Here is a 14,581-nt window from a genome sequence, read left to right on the forward strand (position 1 = left end):
TATTAAGAATATGGCGCGTTTGTTTCATTTTACTAAAGTAGAAATTTAAATCTGCACACCCCTTTTTCGTTTACTTCGTATGCACGTTTTTTTAAACACACGCGTTACTTTTAAAATTTGAAAATATTTTTACTCACTAGCTTGCCAAGACATTTTTTTAAAGGTCCAATGGGAACCAACAGGACTTGTAATAATACAGTAAAAGGAACTATATTAGGACTAGACATCTCCTTCCTCTGATGGCTCAAAATTAGGCTTGAGAGCTTATGACGCTAAAAATCGGGGTTCGATACTCTCCGCGAGAATAGCACAGATATCCCATTTCACTTCATACCTTCTGCACGTGGTCTGTCACGTGCTAAGCGAGTATTTTTATTTGTGTTTTTAAAATAAGGATATAAACATTCTTCCATGATCCATCGTGGAAATCACTGCGCTAAGAAAAGTAGGTCTTTATTTTTATAATATCCATCTACGTGGTTAGCGAAATCTGGGACAGTTCAGCGTGTCTTCTACTCACGAAAACAACCCAGAAACAAGGTCATCATCACACTACGTGTTTCATTCATGCACACACGCATCGAAATTATGCGGGTTACTTAGCTCTGCCCATTCACAAGTTGAATTGACTAGTTCCAAGGAGGGAAACCCGCTGGCAAACGGGTTAGGCGGATGTTCCCACTAGAAAGAACTGTTTAAGTCTATTTACTTGCACCGTACCTCTCGGTTGCTTTAGCAACACAGAAACTTAGGTACATAATTCACGTTTGTTTGGTTTTCTACACGCTCGTAGCCAAGAAGGATTCGACCAAACCTCAACTGGCTAAAAAAGGTCACACAGTTTTGTCACTCACCTAGACTAACGTAGACTATATAATTCTCACTTTACAGAGAATAATAATCTAACAGCTTTTAAAAAGTTTCTGCAAGTATAATGATTAATCCTATAAAACAGCTACATCTGTAAAAATGTCCAAACAAATCTTCAGCGGTACTCGCATCTTCATCACTAATTATAAGAGGATTGTCCCCTTTGTTACTCTGTCGAGAACGCTTTCACTGTCCCTTTGTTTGATAATACTCAACAATATACATCGTCGCTTAGCAACAAAACTATCACGTGATTGTTCTTAAGCCAACTATGGCGTTTATGTTGAATGCCTAATATTCATGTTGATTTGTTAGAAATGTTTGTTAATTTATTCTTTATTTTTAGTAATTCTAATAATATAAAAGCAAAAGTGTTTAGTTCAAAATTTTTATTACATTGAGCCTAATGCTTAAATTACATTACAAATAGGCGTATGTGTGTGTTTTTTTACACCAAAGCCACATCGGGTTAACTGCTGAGCCCACCGAGAGGAATCGAACGCCTGATTTTAGCGTTGTAAATCCATAGGCTTACCGCTGTACGAGCGAGGAGCACAGACAGGCGTTCTATTACAAACATTATAGAGCCAGTGTTTAAAAACGTTTTAAGAGGCTATATATTAATAAATATTAATAATTATAATAGTTATTAGTAATTTTAACACGTATATTATCTATATGGTCTTAAAAAACAAAGAAAACTAAACGTTTATTATTACCAAATATCTTTTGTCTTTTGTACAGTCGATAAAGTTGATAATTTGTGTCGGAATGTCCGCACTATGTTTTCCTGACCAAGAATACAGTGAAAAGGCTCAATAGCGCTAATTAAGTCTTTTTCAGAGTACACACGTACTTTTGTTCATGGTAATACTTAATTAAACTGTGTAGTTTTGACTAAAACTGTGGTGACTAACGAACAACTTCGAGACTAATGAAATACATGAAAAGTAAATACACGGAGGTACAAACGAATTCGTTTTAGTTCAATTCTATAATTTTCGTTATTTATTCAGGAATGGGGTTTTATACACGTTACACTATAAAACTCAAGAAGTGGATTCACTACACTATAAAACTCAAGAAGTGGATTCACTACACTATAAAACTCAAGAAGTGGATTCACTGCACTATAAAACTCAAGAAGTGGATTCACTGCACTATAAAACTGATGAAGAATTCAGTATACTTTAAAACTGTAATCCATATTTGAATTCAGTACATAACTAAATTATTTTTTTAATTTAGTATACTATAAAACTTAGTAATTGAATTCAGTATACTATAAAACTCAGTAATAGAATTCAGTATACTATAAAACTTAGTAATGGAATTCAGTATACTATAAAACTTAGTAATTGAATTCAGTATACTATAAAACTTAGTAATGGAATTCAGTATATTATAAAATTTAGTAATGGAATTCTGTATACTATGAAAAATAGTAATGTAATTCAGTATACTATAAAACTTAGTAATTGAATTCAGTATACTATGAAATTTAGTAATGGAATTCAGTATACTATGAAATTTAGTAATGGGATTCAGTATACTATGAAACTTAGTAATGGAATTCAGTATACTATGAAATTTAATAATGGAATTCAGTATACTATGAAACTTAACTTCAATACTTTACTTTCGTGCATTATAAATTTGATCCAGTATTGAAATTTAGAACATTTTATAATTTCATACTTGAATTCTGAATATAAATATGAACACATGTATATTTTTTTCTGTTGTCAGCAACCCTACAAGGTCGCACGGCATGGCTAGGTGGTTAAGGCGCTCGACTCCTAATCAGCGGGTCGCAAGTTCAAATCCCCGTTACCCCAAACATTCTTCCAATTTCAGCCGTGGGGGCGTTATAATTTTACGGTCTATCTCACTATTCGTTAGTAAAACAGTAGCCTAAGAATTGGCGGTGATGACTATCTGCCTTCCCTCTGGTCTTACACTTCTAAATTAAGGACGGTAAGCGTAATTAGCCCAGGTGTAGCTTTGCGCAAAATTCTAAAACAAACAACACTAAAAGGTTATATGAAATGTAAATAGAGTTTTTCATGTTGTATCTGCTGTCGAAAGTTTATGCTTTTTGTATTTATATCTTGAAAAATAGACAATTAGAGCTAACTTTATAACGTTTTCTAGATTCAATAAGCTGTGTTCATGTAATCCATGTATTGTAATTACATTGACAATTAAATCTTCCACTATACTACTTAATTACACACCACATTTCCGGTTGTTTTTTTTTTTTTTGGCTCCAAGGAAGATTTAGAGGCCAGTGATAATAATTCAACCTTGGCTTTCACAGTCACGAGTGTACCAACGTTTGTTTTGTTTATTGCTTTTTAATTTCGCGCAAAGCCACACGAGGGATGTCTGCGCTAGCCGTCCCTAATTTAGCAGTGTCAAACTAGAGGGAAGGTAGCTAGTCATAACCACCCACCGCCAACTCTTGGGCTACTTTTTTTACCAACGAATAGTAGTAAAAGCCTTATAACGCTCCCACGGCTGAAAGGGCGAGCATGTTTGGTCCGACCGGGATTCGAACCCGCGACCCACAGATTACGAGTCTAACGCCTCAACACACCTGGCCGTGCCGGGCCGGTATTAACGTTAAAGGAATGGATAAAGTTTTATTGAAACTCGGCCATCATTACTAAACTCTCTTGTACTCAATCAAACACTGTGTTCCAACACTATGCACGTTTTTATAGTATTTTATTTCATTATTTAGATCTCTAATCGTTAACAATATACAATGCAGTAATTTTTAGTATATTTTTTTCAATCGTCTCCGAACTTTCATCATGTTTCAGTGCTTTATTTTTTCAATTAAATAAGGCTAGAAGACGCTAAACTTCGAGAAGGAACCTAGATTCGTACGTAATTTAAATTACGGACGCTATTTGTGTGTATATATATATATATATGGCCCTGTATGGCCAAGTCGTTAAGGTACTCGACTCGTAAGTTGAGGATCGTGGGTTCGAATTCCCGTAACCCCAAACATGCTCGCCTTTTCAGTCGTGTGGTTGTTATAATGTGACGGTCAATCCCATTATCCGTTGGTAAAAGGGTAGCCGAAAAGTTGGTGGTGGATGGTGATGACTTGCTGTTTTCCCTCTAGTCTTACACTGCTAAATTAGGGACGGGTACCACAGATAGCTCTCGTGTAGCTTTGCACGAAATTCAAATCATATATACGTACATAAGTCACGCCAAGTTAACACTAATATTAATGCTGGATAACAATAAGTGCAAAATAATGGTTTGATCATCTAGTGACTGAAAAGATGGTAATTAACCCTCGTGTTCCTTATGGATATTTGTAGCTTAATCTGAAATAATTAGGTATAATTTAAATGTTTATTGTGAAAAACTTTAATATTTATCGCACGTATATCTAAATTAAAAGGGTACCATTCATTATAACAGTCATTTCATAATGACACCTAGGGTCTAGGATAGCACAATCCTTGACTTCACTTGACATTCGTATTAAAAAGTAGTAAACTACTGATATATATTTGGTCAATCCTCGTGGAATTTGTTTTTTAGAACTTAGGCTTAAAGTCTGGAGTTTGTAGGCTTTGAGGACCGGTAATTATTTCCGCCAAATGAACACAACAAGCACGTCTCAGTGTGTGGGTATGATGAAGACCCTAATTTAAAACTGGCTCACTCAGCTATCTGTGGGAAGGCTAGACACCACCGTCGTTTAGATTTTAGTGATAACTGGTTACGGGACAGACAAAAACGATTTATAATTCTGGACTCACTTGTAATGTGCAAACCCATTGTAGGCGGCGGTACTTTGGAATAACCTTGATCACTTGGGTCAAAACCATTTAAGGCGGAAGTTAACTCCTTCCATTTGGTACTTGTATTCTTTGCAAAGCAAGTTGTCTTGATCCCGGGGGCAGCAGAAAGGGGCTGGGGCTGGTAGAGAAAGAAACTTTTGTATAAGTTACGTTCCAGGAGCCGGAAACACTGAGCGCAGAGACATTTTGGTCTGATCTTCTGAGGAACGAAACGCAAGATAATTATTAAGAGCGGCAAAACGTAGGGTCACGAAAGGCCACTTATCTCATAACGTGGCCTGATGGTTAAGGCACTCGACTTGCAATCTACTTGTTCTTATAAAGTTATGGTCAATACCATTATTCTTAGGGTAAAGCGTAGTCCAAGAGTTGGTGGTGGACGGTGACGACTAGCTATTTTCCCTCTAATTTATAACTTCAAACTTGACGATAGCTACAGATAGCCCTCAAGCAGCTTTGGAGAAAAAATGCACAGAAAACAAAAACTTTAAAATCCATTGACATTCTGGTCTAAAACGAGGTTAAAAAGCTTAGGAACAAAGAACCAGTTTTTCGATGTCAACTTTGACATTCTTTGGTGGCAGTTCGAGTACTTCGAGAGGGTTTCAATACTCGTGGTAGGCATAGCTCAAATAATCTATTGTGTCACCTTGTGCAGAGCGACAAACAAACCAACTATTCAAATACTCTAAATAAACAGAAGTTTTAATGCTTCAAAATAGTAAAATTTCATTTCGCAGCTGTAGTTCAGCGTAATTTTATAGCCCGTTACAAACATTCACTAGCGTAAAGGTATTAATTACTTTGTAATAAGCAGTGCTTAGAGCAGGTGTACTTCAATTACTTACACATACGCACGATTCAGTTGTCAGTTGGGCTGAATGAAGTTTTAACTTGGTGCGCCTCCTAGTGACAAGCAAAGATCTCGAGACTGTTTAGAAGTGAACAAAAATGCAGCCTTTTATATAACTAAGCACGAACAGTTTTGTTTTGTTTTAGTATCCATTTTTTTGTTATATTTTTTAATTGTGTAGTAGCTGGTAGTAGTTACCCGCCAAATATGGCTTAGTCCAAGTTTCATAATCGAGGGGAGAGGAAACTTGGTGCTGAACAAAGTGGTCAGTCGGGTTTGGTTAGCTCAACTAGTTGTCGATTTTTTAAGCGCCCACATGAGTGTGGAAGTGTGAATACGTTTAGCTCAGGTTAGGGTTCACTCTTCTCATTATGTTTCAAAGTCAGCTCAGTAAATATTCAAAGGCGACTCTGTCCACAAGGAACTCGGTGATTTATCTGTCGTATCAATTATGTTGACACGTACGCCATATGCCCGTCGATAACTGTCAACAGTGTCGCGTCAAATATGACATTTATTTCTTTTGTTCTATTCAACGATACACACCGGTCATTCTTGTGGTGATAAAAATATTACACCCGAGCTGCGGAGAGTACTTTGAAGAAAGACTTGGGTTGGTGAATACAACGTTGCTTTCTGTTCGCTGAGTAACAACAAAAAACACCCAAGGTACAACATGGTATTTAAATAAATGATTTATTTTTCGTCAACGTCAACACTGCTTTAATCTTGACGAGTTTGGATCACAATTCGGTTCAGAGAACAGTTTTAACCGTTTTCACTTGTGGTAAGAATCAGTTGTTTTTAACACACGTAATTTTAGTTCCTATACATTCCACTTCAACAAACTAAATCACTGAAGTGGAGAACTGATAAAACTTGGAATACAAATTATTAATTCAAAGTTGTTACTGTTCTATCTATTAAAGTGTTTCTGATATTCTGTGTATATCCTACTCAATATATGATATACCGAAACCATCTTTTTCTTTGCCACACGTGACTCAGTAGAAAATATGAGGGCTTCTAATGATAACATTTGAGTTCAATACCCATTGTGGGCACCACTGTGTATCTTTACGCATGCTTAACAAGAAGCAAAAAAATATAATTATTTTCTTTTTTGAACTTACACGGAACGGATATGGATTAGAACCTGAGAAATACGTTGGAAAGTTAGTTGTTGATAAAAGAATGAACATAGTATCTAATTATAAAAATGTAATAAAATAAATATAATATAAAGAATGTCTTTAACCACATTACATGGTTAAACTAACAAAATTAAAATGTTTGATATTTCACTACCAATCAAACAAGCGTCTAAAATAAAGAAATATAGATTTTCAGTATTGTTACGTAAGTCTAAATCATAATCACAATGAATTTCCTTTTAAAGATCTTACAGCATCTCTTTCATTTTCCATCAATTCCTGTCTAGATTTTTAGACCCTTTTTGTTAAAGGGATCGCATTTTGTTTCACATAATGTTTGAGGCCTGACCAAACATTGTCAGTAAGTTTCTGAATCTTTAAATACATTCAGTGAAGGTTTTATGAGCTCAACCAAAAAGTTTCTGTGTGTTCAACACAGATCGTGTTTTTAAATAGTTTGATGTGTCACAAGAAACGTGAAACATTCATTTTGCTCCTGGAAATGTTTGTTTGTTTTTGAATTTCGCGCAAAGCCACACGAGGGCTATCTGCGCTGGACATCCCTAATTTAGCAGTGTGAGACTAGAGGGAATCAGCTAGTCATTACCACCAACTTCTGGGATAATGTTTTACCAACGAATAGTGGGATTGACAGTCACATTATAACGCCCCACGGCTGAAAGGGCGAGCATGTTTAATGTAACGGGGATTCAAACCCGCGACCCCCAGATTACGACTCAAGCGCCTTTACCACCTGGCCATGCCGGGCCACTCCTGGAAAATTAAGGATATTTTGTCCAGATTATGTACCACAGTTTCGAATTATTTACACTTTACTATTAAACACAACTGATCATTTTGGGGCCGGGTGTGGCCTAATGGTTAACTGGTCTGAAATGTTCATCTGACAATCCATGGTTTGCGTTTTTTTAATACAAAAACGCGCTTTTCAAATTGAGGGTCATATGTTTGCTATAAAAGTACGCAATAAGACCTCAGTTGGTACTGTGTGCTATTGAGCATTTATATGTCCTCTTGTCCGTGACCTCAGAATTATTAAAAACTGGTGCTCTCGAAGCCATTGGTGCCTGGCATGGCCAAGCGTGTTAAGGCGTTTGACTCGTAATCCGAGGGTCGCGGGTTCGAATCCCGGTCGCATCAAACATGCTCACCCTTTCAGCCGTTTGGGCGTTATAATGTGAAGGCCAATCCCACTATTCGTTGGTAAAAGAGTAGCCCAAGAGTTGGCGGTGGGTGGTGATGACTGGCTGTCTTCCCTCTAGTCTCACACTGCTAAATTAGGAACAGCTAGCCAGGACAGTCCTCGAATAGCTTTGCGTGAAATTCGAAACAAACTGAAAGCCATTGTTCGAGTTTAATCGTTGAACGAAAATTCTATATCAACTATCAAGATCTATTTTTTGTTTCTGTTAGATTGATTTTTCTGATGAATCTACAAAAAATAAAGCGGATAAAAAGCCGATAATGATTAAACATTAGTTGTGCAGCAGTTCGTGCGGGCTTAGGTGAAAACAATTTGATTCGGATGACGTTCTTGAAAATCCTTAGGCAAAGCAAATACTTCAAAACGAATCAAGGAACTGACGGTTACAAATGATGAACCATTGTCTTCGACATTAACACGTGTTTTTATGTTAAATGAGGCGAAACCTACCTTTTGCCACAGGTGGCGAGAAATTGCTGGGAATTCTAGAAAACCTTTGTCACTGTCGATTTTTTTTTTTATGAAGAGGGGCCAATTGTGGGTGTAATAGTTTATCACCACGTTTTGCCAAAGTGACCATGTATGTGCTCAGTCTTATAAACGCTGTTTTCAAGCTATTAATCATGTACTAGCTATCATTACAAGGAAACACATGACAAAACAGCGTGTACTTTGTAGAATGTTATTCGGTGCTGAACAAGGATTCTCAGTTCGTGATGTAATTTTTCTGTTTTTGGTAATTAATTGTCTTAGCGTTAGAGATTTATTTGGCTCGCATATACGTTATCATTAAACGTCCGACTGGTCAGTTGCAGAATATAAATTTTAATTAAACAAGAAAATATCCTTGTTTGTATTATTTATATATGTTTTAGGGAAGTCTCTAACATTGATACATAGGTTGTTTCATTAATTAAAGCTCAGATGAAATTGACTTCGCCCAAAAAAAACGCCCGTGTGATATATTAAATATGATTCAAACATAAAGTCAAATCAAATATCACTCTTTCTGTTAAAATAACGATTATTAAGGCTTGAGCACTCAGAATAAGCTAGTTAAGTTCCCCAGCGGTACAGTGGTACATCTGCGAACCAAAAATGCCAAAAACCGTATTTCGATACACGTGATGGGCAAAGCACAGATAGCCCATTGTGTAGCTTTGTACTTAATTAAAAAAACAAACAAAATATAGTTAAGTGTATGTGTTTTTTTATAGCAAAGCTGCATCGGAATATATGCTGAGCCCACCGAGGGGAATCGAACTTCTGATTTTAGCGTTGTAACTCCGTAGACTTACCGCTGTACTAGCGTGGGGCGAAGTCTTGTCAAATAAAATATATTTAGAATTTTTAAACATTTCTGCCAGTAAGCCACAATCTTAGGAATTATTATTTTGAATTTATTAATAGTCGGAATATAAAAAAAATATATATACAGATATATATCCTTCTGGAGATATGCTATATGTAAAAGAATGTTTTCATTTACCTCGGAACTACAAAAAAACCTGCGATGTTTCAAAAATAAGAACATCTTTTAAAATGTTATCGACTTAATAACAGTGTGGCTTCACATTTTCCAGGATTCAGAAGAAGATCTTCCAGAATGTTCTCATTTTGAAGTGTGTAATAAAGTGGACACGTATTCCATACCATGGATTGAGCGTCAGTGTCGGTGTCCAGGCAAACAGTCCTGCTCTTTATCCTCCAAGGTGGACGATGGTCATTCTGTGTTGGACAAGTCAAGACAGTTTAAGGTATTTATTTACTTTAATAGAAATTATAATAAGGTGTATTATATATCTGACTATGTTAATACACTACATAGTGAATTTTACTTAATTTTAGGGATAATCCAATGACCTTTTAGCGCTAATATTAGCATAACAAAGAAATTCTAGCCGTCCCTAATTTAGCAGTGTAAGACTAGAGGGAAGGCAGCTAGTCATCACCACCCACCGCCAACTCTGGGGCTACTCTTATACCAACGAATAGTGGGATTGACCGTAACATTATAACGCCCCCACGGCTGGGAGGGCGAGCATGTTTAGCGCGACGCGGGCGCGAACCCGCGACCCTCGGATTACGAGTCGCACGCCTTACGCGCTCGGCCATGCCAGGCCATGCTGAAGTGTCAACTGAACCTTGTAATTTTCAGTTATGTTTTTTTTTTGTGACGCTATGCAAAAGTCTCACTATTAATGGTGGGCTCATGAAACAAATGTGTATTTTAAAGTATGGCTCATGGCCAAGTGTGTTAAGGTGTTGACTTGTAATCCGAGGGTCGCGGGTTCGAATCTCAGTCGCATCAAACATGCTCGCCCTTTCAACCGTGGGGGCGTTATAATGTGACGGTCAATCCCACTATTCGTTGGTATAAGAGTAGGCCAAGAGTTGGCGGTGGGTGGTGATGACTAGCTGCCTTTCCCTCTAGTCTCACACTGCTAAATTAGGGACGGCTAGCACAGAGAGCCCTCGAGTAGCTTTGTGCGAAATTAAAAACAAAGAAACATTTTAAAGTGTAGCTTTTGAAGTACAATGTTTTACAATGTAAATTAAAAATATAATGTCGGCCCACTGGGACGTTGCAACCAGTTCATCAGATGGTTGATAGAAATGTGTATTTTAAAGTACAGCTTTTGAAGTATAGTGTTTTACAACGTAAATTTAAAATATAATGTCAGTCCACCCGAACACTGCAGCCAGTTAATTAAACGGCTAATAGAAATGTGTATTTGAAAGTATAGTGTTTTACAACGTAAATTTAAAATACTCTGAAAAAGTTAATATTGTATGAATTGGTTATGAAATTTGGGGATTGGAACACGCTAGTTCTCAGTTGGAAGAATGTTGGGATCTATTCCATTAGTGGATCCACGAACTCAACAAACAGCATTTAAAATCTTCTAGATAGCGTTAACGTCGATAAAATTCAAAAAATAAATTAGTTACTGTATTTTAAATATTTACCGTATTTCCCGGCATCGAAGACGCTATTTTTTCCCCAAAATAAGTTTCAAAAATTTACCCTGCATCTTCCAAAGCGAAGATTACGCTGCTTCTAGACCTAAACCTAATCCTACAGCAGTGGTTCTCAACCTTTTTTATGCCCCGCACCCCTAAAAAAAATTAACATGTTCTCGCACCCCTCTCAGTAATTATTTATTTAAGAATAAAGGTGAAGGTGGCCAAAACAAATGTTATCTCGCACCCCTTGGAACTCTATCTCGTACCCCCAAGGGGTGCGAGCACCCCTGGTTGGGAACCACTGTCCTAGAGGAAGCATTTCGATACTAGACAATAACCCAAGCCCCTCTATACGACCCACAATGAAATGTATAAGTTACTTTGTATTAAATAACAAATACATAAACAAGAACAGGTCACAGTACGGATGGTGTTGTAATACAGGCACTCTTTCTAACTTCTCAGGCTTAAAATAACGTTATTGTAATAATACAGATATTCCAGTGGTGATATAAGGTACACACGTTCAAAGGTAGATATGATAAACATACAGTTCACAGAAAACTAGAAGTGGGCAAAAGGTTTTACTTGTGTACCGTAAGTCACCAAACAATCCACGAAACATCTTGTTAAGATTAGTGGAAGTGCTGGGACCTTACTGTCATGTTTATCTTTTTTTTGAAAATTGTATGTGTGTTCTTTTATAACAAAGCCACATCGGGCAATTTGCTGAGCCCACCGAAGGGAATCGAACCCCTGATTTTAGGGTTGTAAATCCGTAGAGTTACCGCTGTAGTAGCGGGGGAGCTTTTTCAAAATTTGGTTATTCAAAATGGAGGCGCGTCTTCGACGCTGGGAGACACGGTAATTTGACAGGTGGTAAATAAGTTGATTTCGTTTTAGGTTTGTTTAAATTATCATAGAAATATTAGATTTCCATCGATTCATAATAACTTCAAAACTTTTTAGCACCATGGGGTATTATTGGAGTAATAATTTTGTTAGCATCAACTCCTGTTCGTCTGTTACTCTGACGGACTTTTGAAGAACTAAAAATAACAATCGAGTGCATAATTTAAACTGGTTATTTGTTTTTATGTCGTAATATAATTTATGATGCGTCGAAATAAATTTCGATCACGTATTAAATTTAATTTTTCAAATTTCTGAATATCTTTTCAAATGCTATTACTACTTTAATTTGTAATAAACCAGTTGTCGAATTATTTACATTTTGTTCCAGACACAGACATTAACATATCTTTTGTTTTATAGCTCTGTGAACCTGTTAGCAAGTTACCAACCTGTCGTTACTTCCGTGATGTCACGTGGACGCATGTCAGTCACCCTGACAACACGACTCAACAAATTATGCATTGCGTTTGCCCAAAAAATAGTGTGGCCTATATCTTAAAACATCAAGCCTATTATACCCCTGCAGGAGTCGGCTATAGATACGCCTTCGTCTGTTCCCCTCAAAGTGTAAGTTGGTGGTCTCCTTTTTCATTATAAATACGTGTTACCATGTTTTTTTAATTTTTCACAAATGTAGAAATCTTTCAAACTTTTAACAACACCTGCTCGAAAATATTGTGACCGTGAAAACCATATTGTTACTTAGGCCTAAAATATATTATTTAAAGATTTAAGTATTCAAAGCTTATTGAACGTGTTATATTCATAGAGAAGCTTTGCATATTTAGTTTTTTTTTCTTTACACTTTATAATTTCTTCTGTCTATTAGTGGCAGCGTTGTCAGAGAAAGGAGCCATGTCGACTGTTTACCGTGAAGAAAAGGCCTGGCGTGGAAGATGTCAACACCAACAGACTTTGCGAGTGCCCTCTCGGATTCACTTGTCCGGAGAAGTATAACGAACCTTCAGTGATGGTGGACACAATAGAATTTCAGGAGCAAACTCGAACCTATAGCGGCTACTGCGCTCCTGCAGTGGACTGACGTATATCAGGTTGAAACTGTGGCGACACCTACTCACAAAAAAGCTGCTGGTCCTAAAACTAGAAATATTCTCAAGAAGGACAGTCGCTGGTGGAATTAGAGACTCTTCCTACTAGGTCCATGTGACTAAATATTAAATTATTTAAACTTTCTTACTACACAGAGCATAAGAGACTTGACTTGACTTGCCAGTAACTTTACTGTCTCGACTCAGGAACCTGGAAAGAACATGTACAAATGACATGACTGTTGCATTCCAGTTTTGTTCGGAAAACGCCTGGCGGGAAACTATACAAAAGTGATGAGTGTAGTGTAACAGGGTATTAATCTGAGAAGTTCTACCGGTATTTATAAAAGGATATTCAAGGACAAAAATTTAAATAAGACATTTAATGCGAAGATAATACATATTTGTAAATTTCTTAATGTTATAAACATTTTTATTGGCTTCATTATGTAGTTTGATAAACTAATTTGGTTTATTTTAGTCATAACTTCACGTATAATCTAGAATTTCAGAGTGAGTGTAATAGTTTTATCTTGAAGTACGTAATGGCTTCATTATTATAGTATTTTAAAATAGGTGTAAAAATTAACGTAGTTTTGTATAGATAACTATATACGTTTTATTTTATAAGTATGGAATATTTGCATTTTTAACATAGATGCAACAATTGTAAATAACACATTGACTGAATAAAACAAAGATATAATTAAATACCAGTAATCAGTATCGTAAATTGGAATTGTTGACATATTCTCTGGATTGAACTAAATGTATTAAGTTAATGTTTTTTAAGAAAAATAATAAGTACCTGATATATATATATATATATCTTGTTTGATTTAAACAGAGAAATAGACCGCGTTTTTCTCTGTAGATATAATAATTCTTAAGTTCAAGTCTCTGTATGTGAACAGCATTTGAAATCATTTATGTTTAGTTTTAATAGTATGTGATTTGAATAAACGTTGTGAATGTGGTTTTTAAAATAGTATTATGTGTGCGTGTTGTCTTTTAATTACCACGAAGCATTATACATGTAGGCTTAACTTTAGTATAAAACACCATGTTACATTCTTCACGTATCTAAGTATGGTGAACTGATGTTCACTACGTTTTCCTCTTATTGCTCTGGTATCGACGTAAGGACGGGGTTCCATTTTGAATAAATGATGTGCATTTTGATTAAACAAGAACAGCAAAGAAATAACAGCTTTGCTACATATCTAATTATTTATTATCTCATATATTCAACATACGCCTGGCATGGCCAGGTGGGTTAAGGCGTTCGACTCGTAATCTGATGGTCACGGGTTCGACTCCCCGCCCCACCAAACATGCTCGCCCTATCAGCAGCGGGGGCATTATAATGTTTCACTCAATCCCACTATTCGTTGGTAAAAGAGTAGCCCAAGAGTTGTCAGTAGGTGGTGATGACTAGCTGGCTTCCTTCTAGTCTTACACTGCTAAATTAGGGACGGCTAGCGCAGATAGCCCTCGTGTAGCTTTGCGCGAAATTAACAAAACAAACTATATTCAAAATATCACATTTTCATATTGGTTAATCTATCGACTCTTTAATGCTTGAAAGGAAAATTTAAATTAAATGTATTTTAATAGATCACCTGAATATACAAGTCTTTTTATATTTTCTTCTGGACACTTCAACACGATACAAAGTAAGAAGAGCTCTGGTGTCTTAGTTTATAACACTAAAT

General features: G+C 36.4%; 1 protein-coding gene across 1 annotated transcript in view; it reads left to right on the forward strand.

Moving 5' to 3' along the window:
- LOC143238687 (protein giant-lens-like) overlaps window positions 1-14,091 on the forward strand; it is a 32,079-nt gene extending 17,988 nt beyond the window's left edge. Inside the window, exons 2-4 of the mRNA XM_076479136.1 lie at window positions 9,519-9,692; window positions 12,178-12,384; window positions 12,647-14,091. Of these exons, the coding sequence (XP_076335251.1) occupies window positions 9,519-9,692; window positions 12,178-12,384; window positions 12,647-12,859 (594 nt within the window). The 3' untranslated portion in view covers window positions 12,860-14,091. The remainder of the gene's footprint in view (window positions 1-9,518; window positions 9,693-12,177; window positions 12,385-12,646) is intronic.
- Window positions 14,092-14,581: the final 490 nt, after the last annotated feature.

Source organism: Tachypleus tridentatus, chromosome 2 (assembly GCF_004210375.1).
Source record: "Tachypleus tridentatus isolate NWPU-2018 chromosome 2, ASM421037v1, whole genome shotgun sequence".
NCBI lineage: Eukaryota > Metazoa > Arthropoda > Merostomata > Xiphosura > Limulidae > Tachypleus > Tachypleus tridentatus.